The following is a 24,537-nucleotide window of genomic DNA, read 5'->3' as shown; positions in this document are numbered from 1 at the left end:
TAAAAGGTGAAACCAGCTGTTAATTTGTGCAATTTACATTAAATAAAAATAAAAAACTTATTGAACTATATTTATAATTTATAAATAAAAAATTTAAATAAAAAAAAATAAAAAAAACAAAGAATCGGTAGAAAATATGCAATATAATTTAATCGTAATTTATTTAATATCAAACTATTTTATTCTAATAAAATAAATAGTGTTAATTAATTCAAACAATGTGAACTTTTAAACACTTGGTAACACAAAAAGATTTACCAAAAAAAAGTTAAAACCTTTCATATTATATATATATATATATATAATCCTATTAATATATGCTTTTAAGATATACATTAATTATTTATTTTTAAAAACTTTTTATAAAAAATTAAAAAAACTGTCAAATTAATTATTTTCTCTTTCTTTTTCTTTTTTATAAAAAGTTTCTTGAAATTAAAAAAGTAACTAATTAATACGATAATTTTTTTCAATTTTAGTAAGACCCATATATATATCCATTGATTCTTATCAAAGAAATAATCAATCACTTTGTTGACATGCCATCTAAAAGACAGGTAAAGGAATGAAATTAAATCATACCCATTCCATAGGATCAAATAGTTTTGATACTATTGAAGTTTGCCTATTTCTCATTGAGCAAAATGTGCAAAATAAATCAGATTCATTTTCAATCAAAAAGTAGTGACGTACTATGTGAACTCTTCAATTTACCCCCCAAAAAAAATCCGCTCAAGTAGATAATTTCATTGATATTTTAAAAACCCAAGTAATGTTTCAACATTAAAATCTTTCTAACTTCATTTTAAAACTAATTTAAGGTATCAAGAGCCGTTCGTTGTGACAATTATTTAGCACCCTACTCACATAGGGATTGATCCCAGACCGGTGAGATCCAATCCCATGCAAGTGGAGCGCTGTATTGCATATGTTTGTCACACATTATTCTGTTTTGCCGGCCGGAGAGAGGCGGAGGGATCCAAGCCCACAAAGGGTCGGGGTGGGGGAAGGATGACATGGGGCTGTAAGCTCATTGACACTAATAAAGTAACACAGCAAGGACATGTATTGTTGATTATGATGCGGTCATGTCTGATGATACTTCTGATAAAACCGATCTGAAAATTTTGTAATGAAGTAGAAGCTGTTGCATTTCTGTTCAATCAACAAATCACATATAAACACAGCTTGAAGTTATTTCCATTGCAATTCCAGTGATGGCCAATTGATCAGGGTACAATAGATAGTTATGTGGTCAGCTGGCAATATTCCCCTATCATCTTTTACACAAACACCAGTACATTAACATGACTATTCTTGCATTCGGAAGGCTCCCTAATGGTAAAAATATTATAGCACACACAATATATGAACAATTGCATCGCTAAATATACAATTCCGAATGTTTTGATTGTGATCAACGAAGATCAATGACATCAAATTTTAAACTGGGGTTCATGTAAACATCTGTACAAGTCTTGTAAAGGGGCCCACCATCTGGAGGCTGATCATGTGGATGAAAGCCACGTTGCTGACATTTTCTAATGATAGACATGCCGCTGGGTGTAGTCAACCGGAAAATGCCATGCTTTCTGTATAGATGAATAACAAAGAGATTATCTAGAGAAAATACAATTGTTTAGCAGCTATAATTTTCAAATATATATATATAATCTTGCAAGTTCACAATTCTATTGAGATCTTACTTTGAACCATCCTTTGGTGCCATGACAATTGCGACAGATTCTGGCAACATAATCTGGAAAAAGGAATAAGCATTTATGTAATCAATACAGAAATGATAAAAGCACACAAAAGCATTTTACCCTTCTGTGTGATGGATATGAAATGGTTTCCAGACATAATACCAAAGTGGCCATTTACCAAGAGTCTTGTAGCTTAACTGGTTGGCACCTTTATAGTATGTCCATAACATCCAAGATTCAAATCCCCTCACCACCATTGTAACTATGGAATTTTCAAAAATAATAATACCAAAGTGGCTCTAGATGACAACCAGTGAGCTCTTAGGACAATTGGAAAAGAAAATTCTCCACTTATTCTGTGTTTTTTTTTTTTTTTTTTTTTTTTTTTTGATAATCTATTCTGTGTATGTTGGATGAGACTATCACAGAGGAAAAAGGAGGGGAAGTAGGTTTCAAATTTATCTTTCCCTTTCTTTTTTTAGGTTCAAATATTTGATAGCAATGATTTATGAGAAACGTTAACAGATGTGCTAAGGACATTTTTTAGTGAACCATTTTAGAAAAGTTTTTATGGGAAAAGAAAAAAAGCAACAATATTTTGACAGCATTTTTTATTTCCTATAAAAGTGGTTCAAAACTTTCCTAAAATGATTTGTTAACCATTGCTCTAAAAACACCCGTTAACCGGACTCATGATTTATAAGGAATTAAAGGCAATGCCTCCACAGATTTGTGAAAACATTTTCATTTCACCGTTGCACTTCCTTCAAATCCCTTGGGTATTCAATTAGACTAAGTGCTATCTGTCAAACGACAATGAATGGAATGAAGAAAGGAAGAGAGAAGGGAAGAAAGTGGTTCACAAGAGTTTGTCTATGGAAACCAGTTTTCTTTCTTCACTCTCAGTTTCCTGAAGGTCTTCCTCCCTTATTCCATTTCATGGTATCAGAGCCAACAAGAGAATCAGAATGCTGAAATAATAACCTAAAACCTATTTCCAAGAATCAAACTATGTAAAAAAATTATCTCTACCTAAATCATGCAATCATAGTTGTCAAAATGTGAATCATATTGTGAATCAATTTCATATTGTTTTGTATTGTGTATCATAAGATAACAAAACAACTTATAAAAATTTATACATACCATAAATTTGGAACATATTTCAACTAATGACAAGTTTAATCGTCACTTAACAAAGCTAAATAAATAAATCAAATTAAAATATATTTATAACATAGAGGTTCAATTTGGTAAAACTCAAACATAATAATACATGATATATAAGCCAAAATAATAATTTCTCAAATATATTCATCATCTTGCCTAATCAACTTCATCTCTATAGGCTTCTCAAAAAAAAAAAAAAAACTTCATCTCTATAGTTCAAGTCAATGTTATCATCATTTTCATCATCATACAAAATCATTTCATCGGCATCTTCTTCATCATCTCTAACATTTACAATCACCTCTTGTTTTTTATTGCACCCACTTTTTCTTTACATTTCTTCTTGACATTCTATTTTCTTGGATTTATGACAATAAAAAAAATTAATAATTATAATTATATTGTCATTTAATAACACTTTATTCACAATATAGAAAAGCAATTTGCAAATGTGAAAATGAAATATCAAGTGTGTACCAAATTTTGTAGGGGAAAAAAAACCCTCCTCAACTTCTTATTTTATTGGGCTCAATCAAGTAACCTAATAAATGTGTGTTAAAAACAAGCCTAACAACTAGTTGGACTCAATTCAAATTACAAATTTTAATAAAAAAACCTCTAATTTAAAGCCATATGTCCATACATTATCCGATACGAACAATTCATATGATACGCATATCTATGCATTGGACAATTCATGAGCATGATTGATATGTACTTACAATGCATTACTTTTTTCATCTGATTTGATACATATCATACGATACTAATCACTATGCATGCAATTATTTGGGATGCCTTGTTCAACCTAAGAAGTTAGACAACCAACATGTAACTTATAAACATTTTAATCAAATATGAAGATAAAGATGACGTTTCAGTCATAAATAACTACCACAACTAATATGGGTAACTGAGAATCTTAAAATTTAGCTTCCATTTGCAACCATAACCATTATACTAACAGAAAGAGACACACCTGATATGAGTAATGAGTGTGAAGATCAATCGACGACATGAAACAAGACTGCGTGGGATGTGTCTGGAAATTGAACCAAGGTATAATTAATCGATCAGCATAACAATCATATTATTATTTTTGAACATGCATATCATAAGATCATAATCATATGCAGATCAGGCATTGAACAAGAAGTGATTAGAGACATACTTCAATGTTAATAATATATCATATACTATACAATTATAGTTCTGTCCTAAAAACTGTGGTTACACCATGCTGCTCAACAAAAGTGTTACATGTTATACAACATGCTTTCATCATATGGTGCATTATAAGTACATTAAAATTATTAAAATAATTTTCTTGAATTAAAACTCTAAATTACCAAAATTTTCAAGAAATTCAAATTACTACTGTAATTAAACTCTAATTACTAAAAGTAATAAGAAATTTAAAAGACATCTTATATTATCCATTCTAAATTATTTCAATCATCCATCATAATTTTTCATTCTAATAATAAAAGCTGGGTCCCCCACATCATTAGTGTGCTATGGAGCTTTACATAAGTGTTAAAAATTGTACAACGTGCTTTCACCACTATCAATATATTAAAATTATTAATCTACTTTGCTCTAAGTAAACTCTATTACAAACTTTCCAGAGATTTTAAATACTACTCAAGTTAAAACTTAATGGCCAAATATTTCAAGAGATTTAAAAGAAACTAATGATTTATTTTAGATTATTTTAATAGCATATTATAACTTTTTTTTTTAATTAAAATTAGGTTTTACATGATGTGCTTTTACAATGTAACTTAAATTAATCATTATTTATTTTTATTCTTTACATTCTGTAATTATTTAATTTCAATTTAATGTATATGCTCTCCCACTCCCAAAATGACAGCAAAAGGTAAAAAAATATAAATAAATAAAAGAAATCAGCAGAAAGCAAATGCCTCGGTAACTCAGGCAAAAGGTAGGGCACTGAAGCAAACTTCAAGGTGGGACTATATGCTGTGTCTTTCAGTTGTAAAAATGGCAGCTTGGATCCTTCAATAAGAAAGGTCTACATACAAGTGAAAATTGACCATAACATTGTTGGCTTTGTTTTCAAATGATTTTGCTAGCTAAGAAAGGTTTGCATGATATCCACAAATAAGGCCTCTTGTATCAATATAGCAGAGTTAGATTAATAAAAGATTAAGCATCTTGGCTGTTGAAGATGGCCTAAATAGTTTCTCTTTCCCTTTCCTTTATCCTTCTCTTCATTTCTTTGCATACTCCAACCACCCACCCCATGCAAAACAGACCCTAACAATTAAAAATTCCAAGGCTCCCATTAAGCACATTTACAGATCTATCAAGGGGATCTCTATCACAAACTGGTGACCTCAAATTACCAAAGCAATTGCACTGCAAAACAACAAAATCAGTATCTGAAGCCTGACCTAACATGTGATTAGTATCTGGAACCTGACATAACAAACTCATGAACTTTGCATTTTTCAATGTAATACCACCATTTAAACCCTAAATCCATTGATGCGCTTACTTGTCTTTTCAACTATAATTGGAGATCCTTCATTCTTTAATCTAGAGCTGATCTTTCACATACTCAAATCAAGGATTCAAACACTGCTAGATCTATTGATCTCAACAACCCTTTCCAAACATGCCTCCACTGCCTTCCCTCTCTTCTAGTTAATCCTATGAATCAGTAATTGAATCGGCAACAGGAAAGCATTACTTACGCAATTACTACATCATTAAGAAAGAACCTTGTATTCTTACTGTAAGTCTCAACCTCCTATTTTTAATCAGTAAAATAAGAAATTTTATAGCATCAAAAATAGCAACACAGACTCCCCTGTACACAGGTTGAGTACCAGAAATTCCTCCAACGAGGAAAGGGAATGACTACTCAAAGCAGCCATCCAATCATACAAGAGTCCCAAGAAAAACAACTTTAACTCTGGCAATGAGCGTTCAGTCCCCTCTGGCACAACTAACCAAGCACTTGTTATTAAGAAATACAAGAAGCCAAGAAAATAGCAAAGCAGAAAGATGAAAGGGAAGAACACCAGACTTGCCAATTACTCATGAAATCTATAGCACCAGACCCCAGGCAAAGAACTTGAAAGCAACTCGAGTATACAAATAAGATGATAGCAAGAGGAATTTGAATCTCGGCGGACAAATTAATTATGATATCAATAGCAATAATAAAAAGTCAAGAAAGCAACGAGCAAAAATAACCAATCTCAATAGATGTCTTAAAATTTTACACAGTTTTCAATTGGTGGCCATCCTAGTAGACAGATAGTTATCTCACATCTTCTCTTTGTAGATGATATGTTGATTTTTGTTGGGGCAGATCCAGAGCAAAGTTGGCACTTGAAAGCAGTATTTATATCATTTCTGATTATTTCTGGGTTGAAAATAAATTTGGGGAAATCCGAATTGGTTCAGATTGGTGATGCACTGAATGTGGAAGCTTTGGCTGGTATTTTGAGTTGCAAATTAGCTCAGCTGCCTATGACATATTTTGGTCTATCCTTAGGCTCTATGTTCAAAGCAAAAGCAGTCTGGAATGGTGTGCTAGAGAAAATGGAGAGGCAGTTGGCTGGTTGGAAGATGATGTATCTTTCTAAGGGGACCGAATTGTATTAATTAAGGGCACTTTGTCTAGTCTCCCTACTTATTTTTTACCCTTGTTTCCTAGCCCAATGAGTGTTACTCATCGTATTGAAAAATTACAGCGGGATCTTCTGTGGGAAGGAATGAGAAATGAGTTCAAGTATCACCTGGTTGGTGGGAAGAAGTTTTGTGAGCCAATTCAAAATTGGGGGGCTAGGCGTTCAGGATTTGGTCCTTTTTAATAAGGCTTTACTTGGGAAATGGTTGACATTTTGCTATAGAGAGGGATGCCTTATGGTGAAGTGTTGTGGAGCCTAAATATGGTAGATTGGTAGTATGTGGGAGGGTTGGTGCTCTAGTGGTGTGCAGGGGACTTATGGAGTTTGCCTATGAAAGAATATCAGGAAGGGATGGGATACTTTCCATCATTTTGTTGCTTTTAAGGTGGATAGCTGGCTCTTGTATCAAATTTTGGTTTGATACCTGGTGTGGGGGAACTCCCTTAAAAGATATCTTCCCATAATTATTCAATATTTCTTATAATAAGGAATCTTTTGTGTCTGAGCTTTTATCTTTCTCAGGATGGTTTCCACTGGAATGTCAATTTTGTTTGTCTGGAGCAAGACTAGGAATTGGGGTCGGTGGCCAATTTTTTGGATTTGATTAATTCTGGTTTGGTAAGAGAGAATGGAGTGGATCAAATTATGTTGAAAACCCTCTTCCAGAGGGGGTTTTGATGTTAAATCCTTTTACAAGGTATTATATTCCACTACCCATTCTTCTTTCCCCTGGAAGACTTCATGGAAGACAAAGTTGCCAAAAAAAGGTAAGTTTTTTTTTTTTTTTTTTGTGGACTGCAGCTTTGGGGAGAATTTCAACTACTGATAATTGTGGAAACAGAGTGTAGTTTTGATGGATTGGTGTTGCATGTGTAAGTAGGATGGGGAGTCTATTGATCATTTAATGTTTACATTGAGAGTAGTAATATAGTATTTTCTTTATTTAAAGTTCATTGAGTTATGCCATGCCATGTTGTGGATCTTCTTGCATGCTGGTCATATAGATGTAGCAGACCTAAGCCTATTGTGTTTTGGAATATGATTCCTCGTTGCCTTATGTGGGGTATATGGCATGAGAGGAATGCTCATACTTTTGTAGGAAGCGAGATGAATTCATTTTTTGAAGCTGCTTTTCCTCTAGATGTTGCTAGAGTGGACAAATTCTTCGAGTGTTTTTACTTTTAATTCTTTGGCTGATTTGTCAGATAGCTGTACTTTCTTTGCATTATAGTTTTTGCTGGATCCTTAGAACACTGCCTGCATGCTTTGGTTCCCTGTATCAATTTCTTTTTTTAATGAAGTTATATTACTTATCAAAAAAATAGATTACAGGAAACTACCAAATTTTAACATGACCCAATGTTAGTATTTTTTGATAAGTAATAAGTTTTATTGATATCAAAAAAGGAACACCCTAGTACACAAGGAGTACAAGGGATCAACAATTCAAGTACATGAACCAATGTTAGTACTGGTTTCATATGTTACAGTAGGTCCCATGGGGCCATAGGCTCAGCCTAGTAAGATTCTACATACCAACGGCAATAAGTGTAATCAGGTTTGATAAGTTGCATTCAATTCATAAACCAGCAAAGGGTTTTAAGCATAAGTTTAGGATCATTCATCACATTATAATGTAGACACAAGAATCCTCCAATGAGCTTTAGCTCAAAGGGCACCTCATCCCCTTGTAAGAGTAAGGTGGAGGGTGAAGTCTTAGGTTCAAGACCCAACAGCTACTTGTGTAAAATAACTACCAACCAAAATAATAGATACTCACATGAATCCACCCAAGAGGGAAAAGAGATTGCTTGTCCTGCACTTCAAATATTTCCTCTTCATTTGTCGTCTGACACTAATTAAAAAAGTAGAAGTTTAGAATAACAGCAGTATATATCTTATTCAGTCACACAAAAGAAACCTGTAAAATGTGTAAAGAAATCTCCATACAGAATCTGATGTTGATTCCTGCTTTGGAATGATGAGAGCTGTAACATAAAATTTTCTGTTTTTCTGCAGAAATAAAATATTTAAAAACGTTAGGGTTAAGAAGTGTTTAGATCATAAGAAGTAATCTTTATCAACACTTACAAGTGAACCTGCAAGTACACCACATGTTTCTAAGTTTTTAACAGTATTTGACTTAGCAAGCTTCATAAAGGTCTCCATCATATTGGTTGACTGCAAAGAAAAACATCTGTTAGGATAAAACTATAGCCTATTACTTACATCACTGTAATTGATTTAAGCATAAAAAATTGTTATCATCAGAAAAATATAACCAATGTCAAAATGTCATTCCCAAAAAGAAATTTAGAGAGAGAGAGATTGTCAAGAGTAAACTCACAATATGTAATTGCAGTGGAGATTCAGCTTGAACAAAATTATCTTTAGGGGACATCTCAGTTCCACATCCTGACTCACTAACTTGGGATGACACTGCAGGTATTAAATCTTGTATTTCAGCAAGTACATTTGGAGAACAAGTGTGTGACACTGCTGGGTTTGAATCTTGTACTTCAGCAAGTACAGGTGGAGGAGAAGGCTGTCTGATAATATTTGGTTGAGATTGTGTTGTTTCAAATGAAATCAGGGAAGAAGGTTCCTCAGCACAATGTATCTGAGTATCATCTTTTGAGGTAAGAATTGATTCCTGCCTTGATTTTTCCTGTCCCAAGTTGCTATAGTCTTCTCTAGTTGCAAGTCCATCATCTATGGTTTTCTGCAGGCTGTTTTCCCAGAAAGGCAACCAGATGAAACATATGAGCTATAGAATCTTCAAAAGCATAAACAAAGGGATATCATGAAGAGAGAACCAGTGACAAGATTCAATCTTTAAACAAATCAAGTTTCTATCTACAATCAAGCAATGCCTATGCAGAAAGCATCTCTTTGAATTCCCCCCATGAACTGAGATTTGATCTATCTAGAGGTGCGCAAAAGCCCAAGTAAAAGGAACTTAACTAGAGGCAAACCTTGGGATTTCAACTGGAGTCAGATCTATATTGCTTGGATATTGGACCTACATCAAGAAGAGATATTTCAGCGTGGTTCCTGCAATGAAGCAAAAGAAATCACTAGATACTGGCATACCCCTTTATCACTAATAGGTGGCTGCCACTGCCCATGAAGTCCATTTGGACCCAAGATAGAGTGCCTAGAGAGAGTTTCCTCCTTTGGACGCGGGATACTAAAAGATCTACAAGAAACAAGCAAAGAAGCTAGAAATTAAGGACACCAACAGATGAAAATATCATTCATAATATAACTTCTCCATTGTCACATGCACTAGTAAATTATACTCCAGAACATAAAAGAACATAAATTGCTTCAAGATTTTTTTTTTTTTGATAAGTAATGAATTTCTATTAAAATTAAAAATATTTTATGTACATAGTGATGAACACAAAGTGTCAAAAATGTACAAAATCTCAGAAGGAAAATCTAAGAGAAACTTGAAATTCAAAATTGCTTCAAGATAAACAGTGAAAGCACATCGTATAAGACCAAAATTAAATGAAAAATAAATAATAGCTTATTAAAATTATTTAAAAATAATATGAAACTCCATTTAAAACTTTTGGTAATTGAATTTTAATTGACATATTATTCCTAATTTCTTGAAACATTAATAATAAAGTTTCGCTTAAAGACTATGTTAATTATTTTAATGTACTTGCATTTAAATTATAGTACATTTAAGATGGGCCTCTAACTCCATCTCCACTAGCAAACTATGTTAATAATTTTAATAATAAAGTTTGGCCCCATGGGTCCACTTGCTTCCATCTTTTTTTCTTTTTTTTTGCTTAATGGGTTTGAAATTGGTGGCCTTTGATTCTTCTAACCCTGTAAATATCATGTTGACTTTGGACATTTTCAATTTCAAATTATCCTACTAAATATTTAGTAATTTTATACTGAATATGGTACTCGTCATTATTTTAGAGTTTAGTTTCCTGGCATTATGATCACCAAGGATTAATAAGAAAAAAATTTGCATTGTCCCAAAAGAATAGAAATGACTTGACATTTATTTCAAAAATGTGCACTTTGCTTCAATCAAGCTTAGACTTGTACTTATGCATTGTAAAAAGGTTCCATGAGAACTTTATGCTTAAGTGTGTCTGATTGTTTTAAGAACACTGAGTTTACCCGAAGATGCTAATATCTAAAAAAATATAGTAGAATAACCAACAAAGTCTAATGATCAATAAAACAACGATTTGATTGAAGATTAAGGGTTAGTTGATTTGAGTTAAGTTGTATCTATATTCTGCTTATTATTTTGCCAACAAATACAGCTTTGATAAACTGTTACAAGCTGAAAAGGGACAAGGCAGGCCACAAATAAGCAAAGTTTATAAAATAAGCATTAAAAAAATTAGAAGATAAGACCAGGTTCCATTCAAAAAACACAAATCTAGTATTATTTTATTTCATAATAACGTAATGCTGGAAAATCATTTACTAATGTAAAAAAACATAATGCTGGTAAATCAAGATGCTGTATATACTATCAGAGGCATTCCAATATATGACACTCTTGGCAGACAATATAGTCAATATCTTTAACTTTTTGCATTAAGGGCTACAAAAATAAATCATGTTTTCATAAGCTGTAAAGCTCCAGTATGGTAAACACAAAGTAAAAAAAATAGCAATAAACAAATAGATTGTATTCAGGATTCTATATATAAGAAATGATACTGTCCAATATGCATGCAACCGAGTATCTGTTTTGATACAAGTAAATATGTCTAGTAGTATCTAACTTTAAAGATAAAGTAGTAGACAAAACAACTCAACTCAACTAAGCCTTAATCGCAATAGTAGGTATGTGCTGCACATTAATAGTTGGGAGAAAAACTCTAAGAACTTAGAGCAGAACCCTAATAGAATACATAAAATCACTTACAATTTGTGGAACTGCTCTTCCACGGGTCTGGCATACGAAAATTGTTGAGCCCTTGAACCTTGAGTGGGGAATTGACGTGCAGCTGGTCTTGCAGCCTGTCAAATGTAGAAAGCATATTGAAGTAAAACTTTTATCTCAATGGAATTGAACCAATAAGAGTAGCAGCATAGAAAGAAAGAATAAAAATAGGAATAAGAGAAAAAGGTCACTGTATGGAGCAACTGACTAAATAACAAATTGTCACCTAAAAATAAAATCAAGGTAGCTACCCTAAAATGAAATTAATGAAGCAGAATAGCAAATTGAAGGGAGAGAGTAATTTATACTAATATGATGCAGCATTAACTGTACCTTTGTCACATCATAATTCGTCAAGGATTGTTTTTTAACAGGAGACCAGTCCCATGAATTATTTCGATGTAATTGGCTGCTCCCATTTACATGATATGCATGTTTTTTGTCTAATTCGTCGATCTTCTGTTGCACTGCAGGCTTCAACTCTTCCAGCTCAGTCAATGTAGCCAATAATTTCTACAATAAATATTCCAAATCAAGTTGTGCCCCAAAAGCCGTATCAGAAAATTCTATATCATCTGATATAAGTGAATCCCCTTAGATTTTTCTTTTGTACATTGGTTTCCTTTTCAATATATATATATATATATATATATTTTTTTTTTATAACTACCTATCAAAAAAATTTGAGAGAACAGGAAAAATTACCTTTTTCAAATAAACTTTTTGGCTTTGAAGACATCCTCTGTAATCTCGATGGTAGGGTATTGTCTCAGAGACCAAACTGAAATAGAAAAGAAACTAGTTCCAGGGACACTTTCCAAAGATATCTAAGAAATACATAGAAGTCTAACTTGACAGGCACTAGCCAATTAAAGTAACGAATTAAAAGAGGAGCCAACATCTGGGTTTCTCACCTTGAAAACCTTAGAAGCATAATGTATAGATCTATAATATTCTTCTCTCTTCGAAAGATGTCAGCCTAAAATATAACAAATAGATCGGAATCGAGGCCATTTAGGAAAACTGAACAAGAAATTGATTTAGAGAAAAGAAAGTAACTATAACATCCAAAATGAAATTCAATGGGGGCAACATAGCATCAGCATTAGAATATTTAATTTTAAAGTAGCAGTAAACACATCTAGAAAAAAAAAATTTCAAAATTTATAGTAGCAGCAAAATGCATAACAAATAAGTAAGAGCAATGTTAATTGAATGAATGAAAGAACAGAGATGCCCTGCAATAACAATGATCCAAAAATGCTATGCTGCCACTTCCAGAACAGAAATGTGAGTCAAAGAAACAACAATGAGTGCCATATTTAACCAATTATCTTTCTTCTTCTGTTTTTTTTCTCTCTTTTTAGGCTAAAACGTTCAATGGTGAGATTAGGTAAAAAATGGCATGGGTGACAACACATCCCAAACATTATTCTCCCTTTCATTATATTGCCTGCGAGTATTGTTCACAGAACCACTTTCACTTGAAACCCATACATCATCCTCCATTCAAATTTACTTTGCGACTAAAGTATGTCCAACTGCTAGCTCTAAGTCTAGCAATCTATGAAAAGGTCCAACTGAAACCCAGTTTTACCACTAAGACATAAAAATCCACTGTTTCATGCTTCTAGACACATTATCAAAATGAACAAAATTCTGAGTGTAAGAACTGCCAACATAATGTACTGAACCTGCTAGTGGTTTAAACTTTAAAGGCTAGTAAAGAGAAATGATTGATTATGATAGGGAAGTACATGGAAAGTAAGGATTTGACTTAGTTCAAGGTAGAAATCCCCAAAGAAGAAGAAAGGGGAATTAGGAAGAGAGCCTAGAAAGAGAATTGACGAATTTGCATCAAGTTCAACAATAAGGATGTCTGCCTAGTATTTATACTAGGATTTTAAAAGGCTAACATCAAGAAAAGTTTAAGATTGGTTCTTTAACCAACTACTTATACAACACCTTGTAACAAACTAATTAACTATTCTTGGCTTGTCTTACACTAGGTTCTTAATCCTAGTTTAGGCAAACCTAGGATGGAAAACTACCCTTGTTCATAGGCTACCTTAAAGGGTTTATGGCTGCTAATGACATACCCCTAGATCTTAGCCAATCCAAAGGCTTGGTTGAGGGTTTTAAGGGTTCAACATCCTCACAGGTAGCATTATTTCATCTTTCAATCCGCTCAAAAAGCAACTAAGTTTATGTCCATCAGAAAGCCCCCATAGACTATTGTATAAGACCTCAAACTAGGCCTTGTAGTAGCCACACTCAAGGTTTGCCTAAGCTTGGTGAGACACACCATTGGGTCATTATAAGATATTGGTCCAAACCTAGTTTGCAAGATTTTCATGAAAGAATCCTAGTTACCAAAAAAATCATTAGCATCTTGGAACCAAATTAGAGCTTCACCCTCCATGTGATAAGAGGACAACAAAACCTTTTCTTGATTTGGAACCTAGTAGTACTTGAAGTGTTGATTGGCCTTGAAGATCCACCCTAATGTGTTCTCACCACCAAACTTAGGGAATTGTAACTTCATAGCCTTAGGGAGATGGATTATGCCTCTTTTTCCTGCCAAAAATTCTACCTCCTCATGATGCACTTAAGCCCATGGTAGAGCAACCATGATATCTTTGAGGAGGGCCTCAGTGATTTGGGCAATTTGTTGAGCCAAAATCTCCTTAGACCATAGCAAAGGACTCTCCCAGCTGAGAGAATCTTGTACCTTTAGCCATCTTGAATCAATGCTCTTATATAAATTAATGAACCCGCTAGTGGTTTAAAGGCTAGGAGAGCGAAATAATTGATAATGATAGGGAAGTGTATGGAAAGTAAGGATTTGACTTAGTTCAAGGTAGTCACACTCCAAAGAAGAAGCAAGGGGAATTAGGAAGATAGCCAACTGCATCAAGTTAGATAATGAGAATGTTTACCCAAGTAACATCAAGAAAAGCTCATTTCTCAGTTCCCAACTAACTACTTGTACAACACCTTGTAACAAACTAACTAAACAGCTCTCGGCTTGTCTTGCACTAGGTTCTTGACCCTAGTCACATGTCTTATCATGATCATCCACACACGTATTACGCATTGTTGGACTTGTGTCGATTGATCTTCAGCTGGGTTGCAAGTTTTGGGCTCATTACAATTAACCATCCAATATAAAGTACCCATAACCTTGAATTTTCTATCCACAAAAGGCACAAGATTGAATGCATTGACATCATCAACAACCGCCATAGTCTATAGCAAGAAGCTTTACATATCTACCTAAAACCCCATCAATTCTTATCAAAAAACTTCTGCTATAGCTCATTATACTACAAGCAACAAGTCCTAATTCCAATAACACGTACTAGTATTTCAGCTTCCTACCAATCCAAATTGCCTAAAATTCACATTTCTCAAATTTAATCTCGCACAAAAATTAAAGAGAGATCCACACAGAATGAACAATTCAAAGCTTCCTTGGATGATAATCGAAAACACAGTATTGCAGAAACTCATTCGAAGTGAAAATATATCAAAATTATCAACATATTTTGGGGAGGAAGAAGTGAAACCTGTTTGAGAATATTATCGGCGATCCGGAAGTAGTACCGGAGAGTAATCCGATTATCGACATCGAGCCTCTGAGCACTGGCAGCGATGTTGATACTCTGAGAAGAAGGTTTATGAGAAGAATACGGCCTCATTTTTTTCCGTTCAATTTTTTATTTTACTTTCTTTCTAGCCAAACAAACATTTTCCTTGGGGATCGGGAATTGTGGATGCAACTCTGACCCCGAAATTTGAGAGCGAAGGAGCTTAGGACAGAGGGCGTCAATGGCGGCCTTGGCTCTGAGAGAGCAGACGGAGAGAGAGACAGAGAGAGATGGTACTACGTATACGATCCGCGCAACGCAACTGAAGGGCCAAGGAGGTCATTTGGCTTTCGCTCGGGGGCTAATGTGACAAAGAGATATACCCCAGGGTCTGTTTGGCTATTTGGAAACACATTCTTTTTTCTTTTTGGGAAAATTGCAAACAACACCCTAAAGTTTGGGTATTTAGATTTTACTCTTAAAGTTATATTTCATTTACATCAGTAGTCCCTCCGTCCATATTTTTTTGTTAAGTGCCATGCAAGTTTTCTATGTTTAATTTGTTCGTGGCAAACTTATGTGACACCTTTGACCCAAAAAATATGGATAGAGCTAATGTAAATAGAATATAACTTAGGAGTAAAATCTAAATTCTGAAATTTTAAGAACGTAGTTTGTAATTTACCTTTTTTTTTTTTAATAATTCAAAAGTTGTAAAAAAATGAGAAATTTAAGTCCAAAACATTTTCATTAAAAACATTAATAAATGTCAGTTACACTTAAAAGGCACTTGATGGTAACTCATTTTTTGTTTATTCTATATGTAGTTGTCAAAATTTCAAATTTTGTGTTGGTTCTACTTGAGAAAGTTTCTGATTACGTTGATCTAAATTTCTTTTTCTTTTTTTAGAAGTATCTCATAAATCAAGTTGTCAAACATGGTTTGTAGTGAAAACCCCAATTTTACGCTTGTCAGAGGTAAACTACATATATGTGATATTAGGTGCATTAGGTGCACTAGACTTTCATGCTCTGGCACAAGAAATGGTTGAGAAGTAGTCAATGTAAGATTTGGAGAAATGAGTTACATAGTCCATTTGGAATGCCCAAAATTTATATTACTTTGAGAACATCCAAATGCACATATGGAGCCCCCAACTTGCTTGAGCAGTGCCAAATTGTAGCCGATGATCTGAGAGTTCCTTAGAAATTCCTAGTTTTTTTATGAACAACATAAAGAATTGTATTAAAAAAAAAAAATCAGAGACAAGTACAAACTAGGATGAAATACATCAAAAGGATTGCTCTGCTAAAATAGCTTCAGTAAATATTTGCGGGGCAGAGCCTTATAACAAAAGAACCAGATTCCTAGTTTTGTGTATGACACACACATTTGGCCTCTTTACCTTATCTTTGTTATTATTGAGCTATTGTCCTTGTTGGCTTCTTACTACCGTATATAATGTTATTTAATAAGACTTCTATCGTTTTAGTTTAAAAAAACACACCCAGAATTTTTTTTAATCAAAAAATTAGTTTTTAAAAATGATTTCCAAACAAGGCCTAACATGTTTGGGAGACTTTAAATATAAACAAAACTTAAAAATGTGACCATATTTGTAGTGGGAGGGCATGGTACAGTAGGTGGGTTTTGCAGTCGATGCAATGAGATCGAATGACCTATAGCCGTCCGACTGGGGAAAAAACTAAAAGAAAATTTAATTTTAAAAAAAGTTTTAAATTTTTTAATTGAATGGTGAGGAGGAAATTTATCTGATCTCAATGCACCAAGTGCAATCAATTCATTCCAAAACCCATAAATTAAATTCCAAAAAACTTTTTTTTTAGAATTAAATTCCAAAAAAACCTAAATTAGGTTTTCAAGCTCGTCCTCTATAATTATAACCCAATCATCTAGGATATAGATCAAATATAGGAAAAATTTGAAAGGTATTCTTCATCCAAATTCTAATGATTCATCTTCCCCAAAACCGAAGTGAGGATAAAGTTGTATGAGTCCTAAACTCCGTAAGCAAATTCCCTACAAAATCTGCATATCTATTGATGCAATTCTCAAGAAAAATTGAGAGAACCCCCTTGGAAAAAGAAAGAATGAAAAATCGTATGGAAGTTTAAAATTTTTTTTTTTTTTTTGATTTCCCACAATGTATCCTCAAAGCTTTCATCCAGAAACTAATCATTATTCGCAACAAGTGGACCCTAGTGGGGTAAATCGCTGGCCTAGGGGGTTTTTTTCAAAGTGCGGATACCCAGACTCAAACTAGGAAGCACACCCAGTCGAACCTGGGACAAGCACTTTGAGACCAAGTGCCCAACCACTTGGCCAACTCACCTGAGTTAAAATTTAAGAAAGACTAAAACTATTCTTGTGGAAGATGGCAAGACAGGTCATCTCAACAAAGTTTATACTCCAAAAAATATTACATATTGAAGACACATAATGCATCTTATGTGCAAATAATGAAGAGACACTTGATAACTATTCATAGATTTCCCAATACATATAACCATATAGGCCTAGTCACCCTAGCTTATTAGATTCTATGAAATTAACTTTAATTAACTGATTATCAATCCAAAAAGATTAGGTAATTAACTTCACTATATTCGCAACAATTTATTGTGACTCCATTTGGATGACTCGTAATTAGGGATGGCAATGGGGCGGGGCGGGGCCGAAGGATGGGATCTTTGTCCCCGCCCCGCATGGTTTTGTCTTACCCCATCCCCGCCCCGCCCCGCATGACGGAGAATACTTTCTCACCCCATCCCCGCCCCTTGGGGCCCCGCGAAGCCCCGCCCTGCCCTGTAAAACTCTACTTTTTGTTAATTTGCCCTACAACTAGTACAATTTTTTTAATAAAACTTATTTTATTAATAAAAATATATTTGAAATTACAAATTTATCCCATCAAATCAAATCAATTTTTAGAAAAAATTGAATAATATATCCAAGTGTTTAACAAGACAATCATAAAAATAAAATAAAAATCTCATATTATAACACATAACAAAATAAAGATAGAGAATCACATTGGGTAAAATAAAATATGCTAATATTAATATGTTTGTTTAAATAGTAGGTTTTTAGGGTATGAAAAATTTACAATTATAACCCTTAGTAATGCGGGGCAGGGCGGAGCGGGTCTAAAAGGTCTAAACCCATCCCCGCCCCGCCCCATAGTGCGGGGCTAAAATCTTGCCCCATCCCCGCCCCACTGCCTTTGCGGGGCGGGGAAAACCCACACGGGGCAAAGCGGGGAGGGGCGGGTTAAACGGGGCGGGGAAAAATTGCCATCCCTACTCGTAATTCTTAGGTTGTCCTAGAACACTACATAAGTATTTTCCTTTGGAGGACAAGAAACAAAATCCTAAGACTCGAACAAATAAAAGTACTAGACCCCATGCTCTTTTGAGTTTCTAAATTAACTAAATTTATTGTTCATTTATGTTATTGGGAATTAGCAGGTGGAAACAAAGCAGGAAGTGGTGAATGGGACACCCTTCCTCCTGTACATAAAGGTTAATTTTGAAGTAACTATTAGACCATTTGCATCAATCAATGCAAAATACAAAAAATGTACAATTTTACAAATTTACCCCCAAAATCACCCACATCAATCAAGTTAAAGATGTGTAAATTTGCAAAATTACTACAATAACCGTATAAGAGCATTCATAGTAGTGGTCTACGACTTCGTTTGGGAGTTCATAAGGGAATGGAATGGAATAGAATGAAAAGGGAATGAAAATGAATGGAATGAAATGGAATATATTTAAGTAAGGGAAAGGAATAGAAAAGAATGGAATTAAGTAACTTTGATTGGATGCTTTAAAATTAAGGAATGGAAAGGAATGAAAATGAATGGAATGTAAGTAATCTTGTTTGGGAGAGTAACATGAAGGGAATGTAATAGAATCATTTTATGACAATGTTACTATTAGACCCCTATTTTAAAATAAAGAGTTGAATATATAGGGGTATTTTGGGAGTTTTAGGCTGTGTTTGTTTTGACTTCAAATCATTTTCGGAAATGCTTTTCCGTAAAAGTGGGTGTTTGGCAGAACACGGAAAATATGGTCAACGGTAAATGATTTCCGCTTTGATCGGAAAATACCCTTGTTTGGTGTAAAATGATTTCCGTTGCTATTTTCACTTCAAACCATTTCTAGACTCAAACGCGCAGAGAGAGAGAGAGAGAGAAAGAAAGAAGAGAAATTGCGAACCCAAAAACCGACTCCGACGAACCCAGAAAACCTAAGACCAAGCTCGTTCGTCAAGCAATGCCCAAACCCATTCGTTAAACCCAGAAAACCCATTCGATCGCACCATCTCAGACCCTCATCGCACTGATCGCACCACAGCACCGATCCACCCAAAACCAATCATTCTCGTCGCACCCCAAAACCGATCGTTCTCGTGCTATTTTTGTTGGGTATTGAGAATTTGTTTCTTTTGGGTTTTGATGAATTTGGGTTTTGTCCTCGACCCAGCTTCGTTGTCCTCGACCCAGATTCGTCATCCCCGACCCAACTTCGTCGTCCCCATTCATCGAACTCAGTCGCCTCTCTCTCTCTCTCTCTCTCTCTCTCTCTCTCTCTCTCTCTCTCAATTTGACTGGATTTGATGATTTTTTTTTGTTGGGATTTGTTTCTTTTGTGTTTATTTACTGAGAAATGATATTAATATTTGTTTGGAAGCTGAGAAAATGTGAAAAAAATGTGAGAAACATGATAAAAATGGGTTTTCTAGAGCATTTTCAAGAATACAACCAAACACCAGAAAATATTTTCCTAAATATTTTTTAGAATGCAACCAAACATTTGAAAATATTTTCCTTTCCCGAAAATAGCATTTCCGGAAAATATTTATTTTCCGGAAAATATTTTACAAGAACCAAACACAGCCTTAGTAAAAAAATTATTAAATCTAATTTCATTCCCTCTCATTTCTCCCAATTTCGAGGGGAATGAAAATTTGAGGTTTTAAGGGAATAGAGAGGAATAAGTGTTCCCCCCTACCCATTCCATTCCCTCCCACTTAAACTCTCAAACAAGGGAATGGATTTTTCATTCCCTCCATTAAAACTCCCAAACAAGGGAAGGGAAGAATATTCTAAAATTATTCTTTTCATTCCTTTCCATTCCATTCCATTCTCTCCTCCCAAACGGGGCCTAAAAATTTTAACTTTTAGTAACTCAAAAAGCTATTTTATCTATTTTAACACCTCACTTTATAATACACTCAACATTAATGGTTCTATTTTACCATACAACACATTTTAGTAATATAAACAATTTCTACCCACAAACACCATTCCACAACCTCAAAACACCCACAAATAGCCATTGCCATAGCCAAACACTTAGCCACAACCACTGAACACCCATACCCACAACCAAACACCCAAACAGCAAGCCACCAACCACAACTCTCCCTATAAATACAATCCCCATACACCCTTTCATCTTCAACCTCAAGCCAAAAGTCAAAACTCCTCTATAAACAGCAATTGAAACCCACATCAACCATGGTGATTGGAATCCATTAGCACACCAAATACAAACCAAGGCCACCAGCGTGACCCACCACCCACTGCCAAGAGGCCACACCAAAATGCAACCCACAACCTACGGCATGACCCACTAATCCAACCACCGCATCCCAATCAATGACCCACCACCACTACAACAACCCATAACTAGATCGGAACCCACTAACCCAACTACCAGAACCTGCTCAAAGAGAGGAGAGAGAGAGAGAGGTCTAAGAAGTGAGATGAGAGAGAGGGACGAGAGAGAGAGAGAGAGTAGAGAGGGACGAATAGAGAGATGGAGCAAGGAGAGAGAGAGAATAAAATCAAGTAGCAACTTGCTACAGTATACAACTAAAGGTAGTAGTTCAATGTAGCAAGTTTGTATAATGTTTTAGATATAGCACCATCAATGTAGCAGGTTTTTTGTGATTTGGGTTGCTAAAATAACTTTTAAGTGATTTTACAACCATCAATGTGGATGCTTTAAATTTATACTAGCACTATTCATTTTGCATTTAGTTTTTTATTCTTTTTTTACATATTCTAAGGATGAAGAAAGAGAATAAATGGTGGTTGTTGTGTGTGAAGAAAGAGAAATTTTTTTTAAAAAAATCAAGAAATATGCATGCACACGTGCGCGCGCACACACACACATATTAGTGAAATAGAGTGTATAAAAAATAATTTGATGTGGGTTTTTTTGAAAAATTGTTGTGTAAAATAGAAAAAGTAAACTTTTATGCTAAAATATATAAGAATTTTTACAAAAACTGGTAAGAATGTTCATTCTCAAAAAAAAAAAAAAAATATATATATATATATATATATATTGGCATGAATGCTCTTAGGGAATAGAAAGCATGTATAGTTGTTGTTACAACTCACAAGAAACCACAAGAGTGAAGTTATTTTGTCGTGGATGAACATGATGGCGGAGCAAAACCACTTACAAGCCGAAGCTTAACCTTACTTGCAATAATCTCAAAAGTCGTGGATTATAAATTTTTGACATGTGAAGACAACACCATGTATTTGATTACTCTCCTTCAAAACCATTCTTCAAAACCTCACCAAGCTATTGATAGTTTAATTTTGGAAGCCAAATCTTTTCTTAATTCTCTTTTTGGTTGGTTTATAAGTCATTTTTTCAAAGAGATTAAATTCTATAAGGATATAGTGTAAAACCCAAGTTTTATACCTCTAATCCCAATATGTCATATCATCTTATCATATGTTAAGAAAGAGTCTAAATTTGGTAAGGATGGAATGTAAAACTCATATTTTACACCATTAAATAAGAGATTGTCATACCAAAATTTTTAATTAAAACTCAATATATCCTATCACACCTAGATAACATCTCAATAAACTCCTAATAAGGTTAGATTTTTATATGAGTATTAGAATTAATTGAATTTTATTATGCCTATTTTCTAATATGTGATATAATGATATTGCATGTTGGGATTGGAGGGTATAAAACTTGGGTTTTATATCACATTCTCACATCATTAAATAAGAGATTGTCATACCAAATTTTTTAATTAAAACTCAATATATCCTATCACACCTAGATAACATCTCAATAAACTCCTAATAAGGTTAGATTTTTATATGAGTATTAGAATTAATTGAATTTTATTATGCCTATTTTCTAATATGTGATATAATGATATTGCATGTTGGGATTGGAGGGTGTAAAACTTGGGTTTTATATCACATTCTCACATCCTCATAGAATTTAATCTCATTAAAGAATAAACACAACCACACTCAATTAATTCTAATACACATCTACCACCACACACCCTTGGTGCGATGGTCACTTAACAAGTATAAGTGCTTATAGGGTGTGGGGGGCAAGGGACAAGGTTCAAGTCTCTAGGAAGGAGCTTTATACACATATATGTTAGGATTAGTGCCCTTAAATTCTATTGTAAGATGCTATGTATGATATTATGTACGTTATTATGTATGACATTATATATGATTTAATGTTGTGATTGATAAAGTTTCTTTATTATTATATAAAATAATGATAACATGAATATTCAGACATTATCATATAGTCATGAGATGCATAGTATGTGATTTATGTGATTTAGTCACAGAAGATATAGATCACAAATTTTTTGTAAACTCAGAATTTTGGTTCGTAGTCAGTGATAAAATTGGGCATTTCATCTGCGAAGACTATAACATATCAACTAAGATGATTTGTCTTGATTATGGAAGTGGAGACTTCTAGTTGATATGTTAATATGTTTTAAGAGTTAAGACATATTAAACTGGACCGCTGTGAGATTTATTATTCTCCTAACGACTGTCAAATGAATAATAAATCTCACGACTTCTATTTGCATGAACTCTTAATCCTGAGAGAATAATGGACCTGATCATGGAGTGTAGGTTGCTTTGATATATCAAGAGTGAGATCTAAAGTAATGGTCAAAATCTCAGTATGTTAGGCAGTCACATTTAGTGTTGATGGAACATATATTCTCAAGATGGAATTCATAGTCTCTTAATGGAGATATAAAATATTCATTTGAGATAAGTTTAATGGGTTTAGTTATTTAGAGAGTTAGGCATAACCACTTTAGTAAGAAATTACTAAAGTATATATTTATGAAATTGAATTTCATAAATATATGATGAATAACTTAAAGGATTAAACCGGGTACTCAAGGATTAAGATGTAGTAATCTTCAAAGTGACAGTCTACATTCATGATTTTGTATTACTACGAATATTTTATGAAATGGTTGCATGTATAATAAAGTCTTGGGATATAATTTATTAATAAGGCCTAAAATACAATTATATTTATATAGTGATATTAAATATAATTAAAGGTAACTTTGAACTTGTCAAGAGTTGACAGAAAAGCCCAAGGCCCATTGGAGTTAGTGTCTTATTGGTCCCTTTTGGTCCCACTCCAAACCACACGCTAAAACCCAATTGGAAAGGCCCAATAGGCTAGCCCAATTAGATAATCAGTTAAATATAAAGGGAGAAACATACAGAATTTTATTTATAAGAGAGATATCATTGTGAAATGGTGTGTATGTGTGAGTGAAGCCACTCGATTATTATCCCTTGGAAACTAATTAAGAGACCACACTTCTTAGGCGTAAAGTGGAATTGGAGTAAAGATTAAAAGTGTTCCCAAGTACTTCTAATCTTTTGTTTTGAATTTTACCGCACCAAGGTACGCTATCTTGTTCTTAAATTCTGAAATTTACATAGTGCATGTTATTAATCATGAATGAAATAGATCCATGTTTGTTGCTTCCACTATGTGTTTTGTATGAGATACAAAACTAGAATTTCCAATAATATACACATAGATTAGGCTAGAGTAGATTTCTCTCTTGTATAAAAAATAAATAAATAAATAAATAAAAATTCTAATACACATCTACCACTGCGCACCCTTGGCGCGATGGTCACTCCACAAGTATAAGTGCTTGTGGGGTGTGGGGGCAAGAGTCGGGTTCAAGTCTCCAGGACCAGACCGGACCATACAGTTCAACCTAGTTAACCGGGAACCATTTACCAAAACAATTCTTTTAAGTCTAAAAACCATTCTATGCAGAATAGTCAATGAACCGTTCGAACCAAGATTGAACCACCCAAGTTTGAAAACCGTGGATGGTTCTCATGATTCAGGTTAGAGCTTGAAAAAAAAAAAAAAAAACTCACAACAGAAACTACATATTATCGCCATTGTTAAAAAAAGAAAAACCCCAAGAAAAATCAATCAACACAAAGAATTAAAAAATAAAAAACGTAGCGTAAGAATAACTAAATCTCTAATAATATGCCTTCACAAGTCTCCAAATTCCAATCAAAGCTTCTGTCCTTGTTGGCGTTGTTGCCCATTACAACCTTTAGTTGATGATCGGC

General features: G+C 33.9%; 1 protein-coding gene across 2 annotated transcripts; it reads right to left on the bottom strand.

Annotated features, from left to right (window-relative positions):
- Window positions 1-1,171: 1,171 nt before the first annotated feature.
- On the bottom strand, window positions 1,172-15,421 carry LOC115963674 (AMSH-like ubiquitin thioesterase 1). Of its 2 annotated transcripts, none has more exons than XM_031082767.1 (14): window positions 15,050-15,421; window positions 12,395-12,459; window positions 12,186-12,261; window positions 11,814-11,993; window positions 11,463-11,557; window positions 9,638-9,743; window positions 9,508-9,566; window positions 8,892-9,273; window positions 8,636-8,725; window positions 8,495-8,557; window positions 8,325-8,399; window positions 3,856-3,918; window positions 1,707-1,759; window positions 1,172-1,592 (listed from the first exon to the last, which is right to left on the bottom strand). In XM_031082767.1, the coding sequence occupies exons 1-14, from the start codon at window positions 15,179-15,181 to the stop codon at window positions 1,418-1,420; spliced, it is 1,614 nt and encodes a 537-aa protein (XP_030938627.1). In that variant the 5' UTR covers window positions 15,182-15,421; the 3' UTR covers window positions 1,172-1,417. The 2 variants fall into 2 exon arrangements, with proteins under 2 accessions (XP_030938627.1, XP_030938628.1); XM_031082768.1 differs by having other exon boundaries at window positions 9,520-9,566; window positions 15,050-15,420.
- Window positions 15,422-24,537: the final 9,116 nt, after the last annotated feature.

This window comes from Quercus lobata, chromosome 10, assembly GCF_001633185.2.
Source record: "Quercus lobata isolate SW786 chromosome 10, ValleyOak3.0 Primary Assembly, whole genome shotgun sequence".
In the NCBI taxonomy this organism is placed as follows: domain Eukaryota; kingdom Viridiplantae; phylum Streptophyta; class Magnoliopsida; order Fagales; family Fagaceae; genus Quercus; species Quercus lobata.
Note: the sequence above shows the minus strand (reverse complement) of the source record. Positions and strands in the feature narration are given on the sequence as shown.

Coding starts and splice junctions, on each gene's coding strand:
- LOC115963674 (XM_031082767.1), bottom strand. CDS start 15,181: ATGAGGCCGTATTCTTCTCATAAACCTTCTTCTCAGAGTATCAACATC. Junction 12,460..15,049: donor CCGATAATATTCTCAAACAG/GTTTCACTTCTT, acceptor GTTATATTTTAG/GCTGACATCTTTCGAAGAGA. Junction 9,744..11,462: donor GAAGAGCAGTTCCACAAATT/GTAAGTGATTTT, acceptor TGTTTCTTGTAG/ATCTTTTAGTATCCCGCGTC.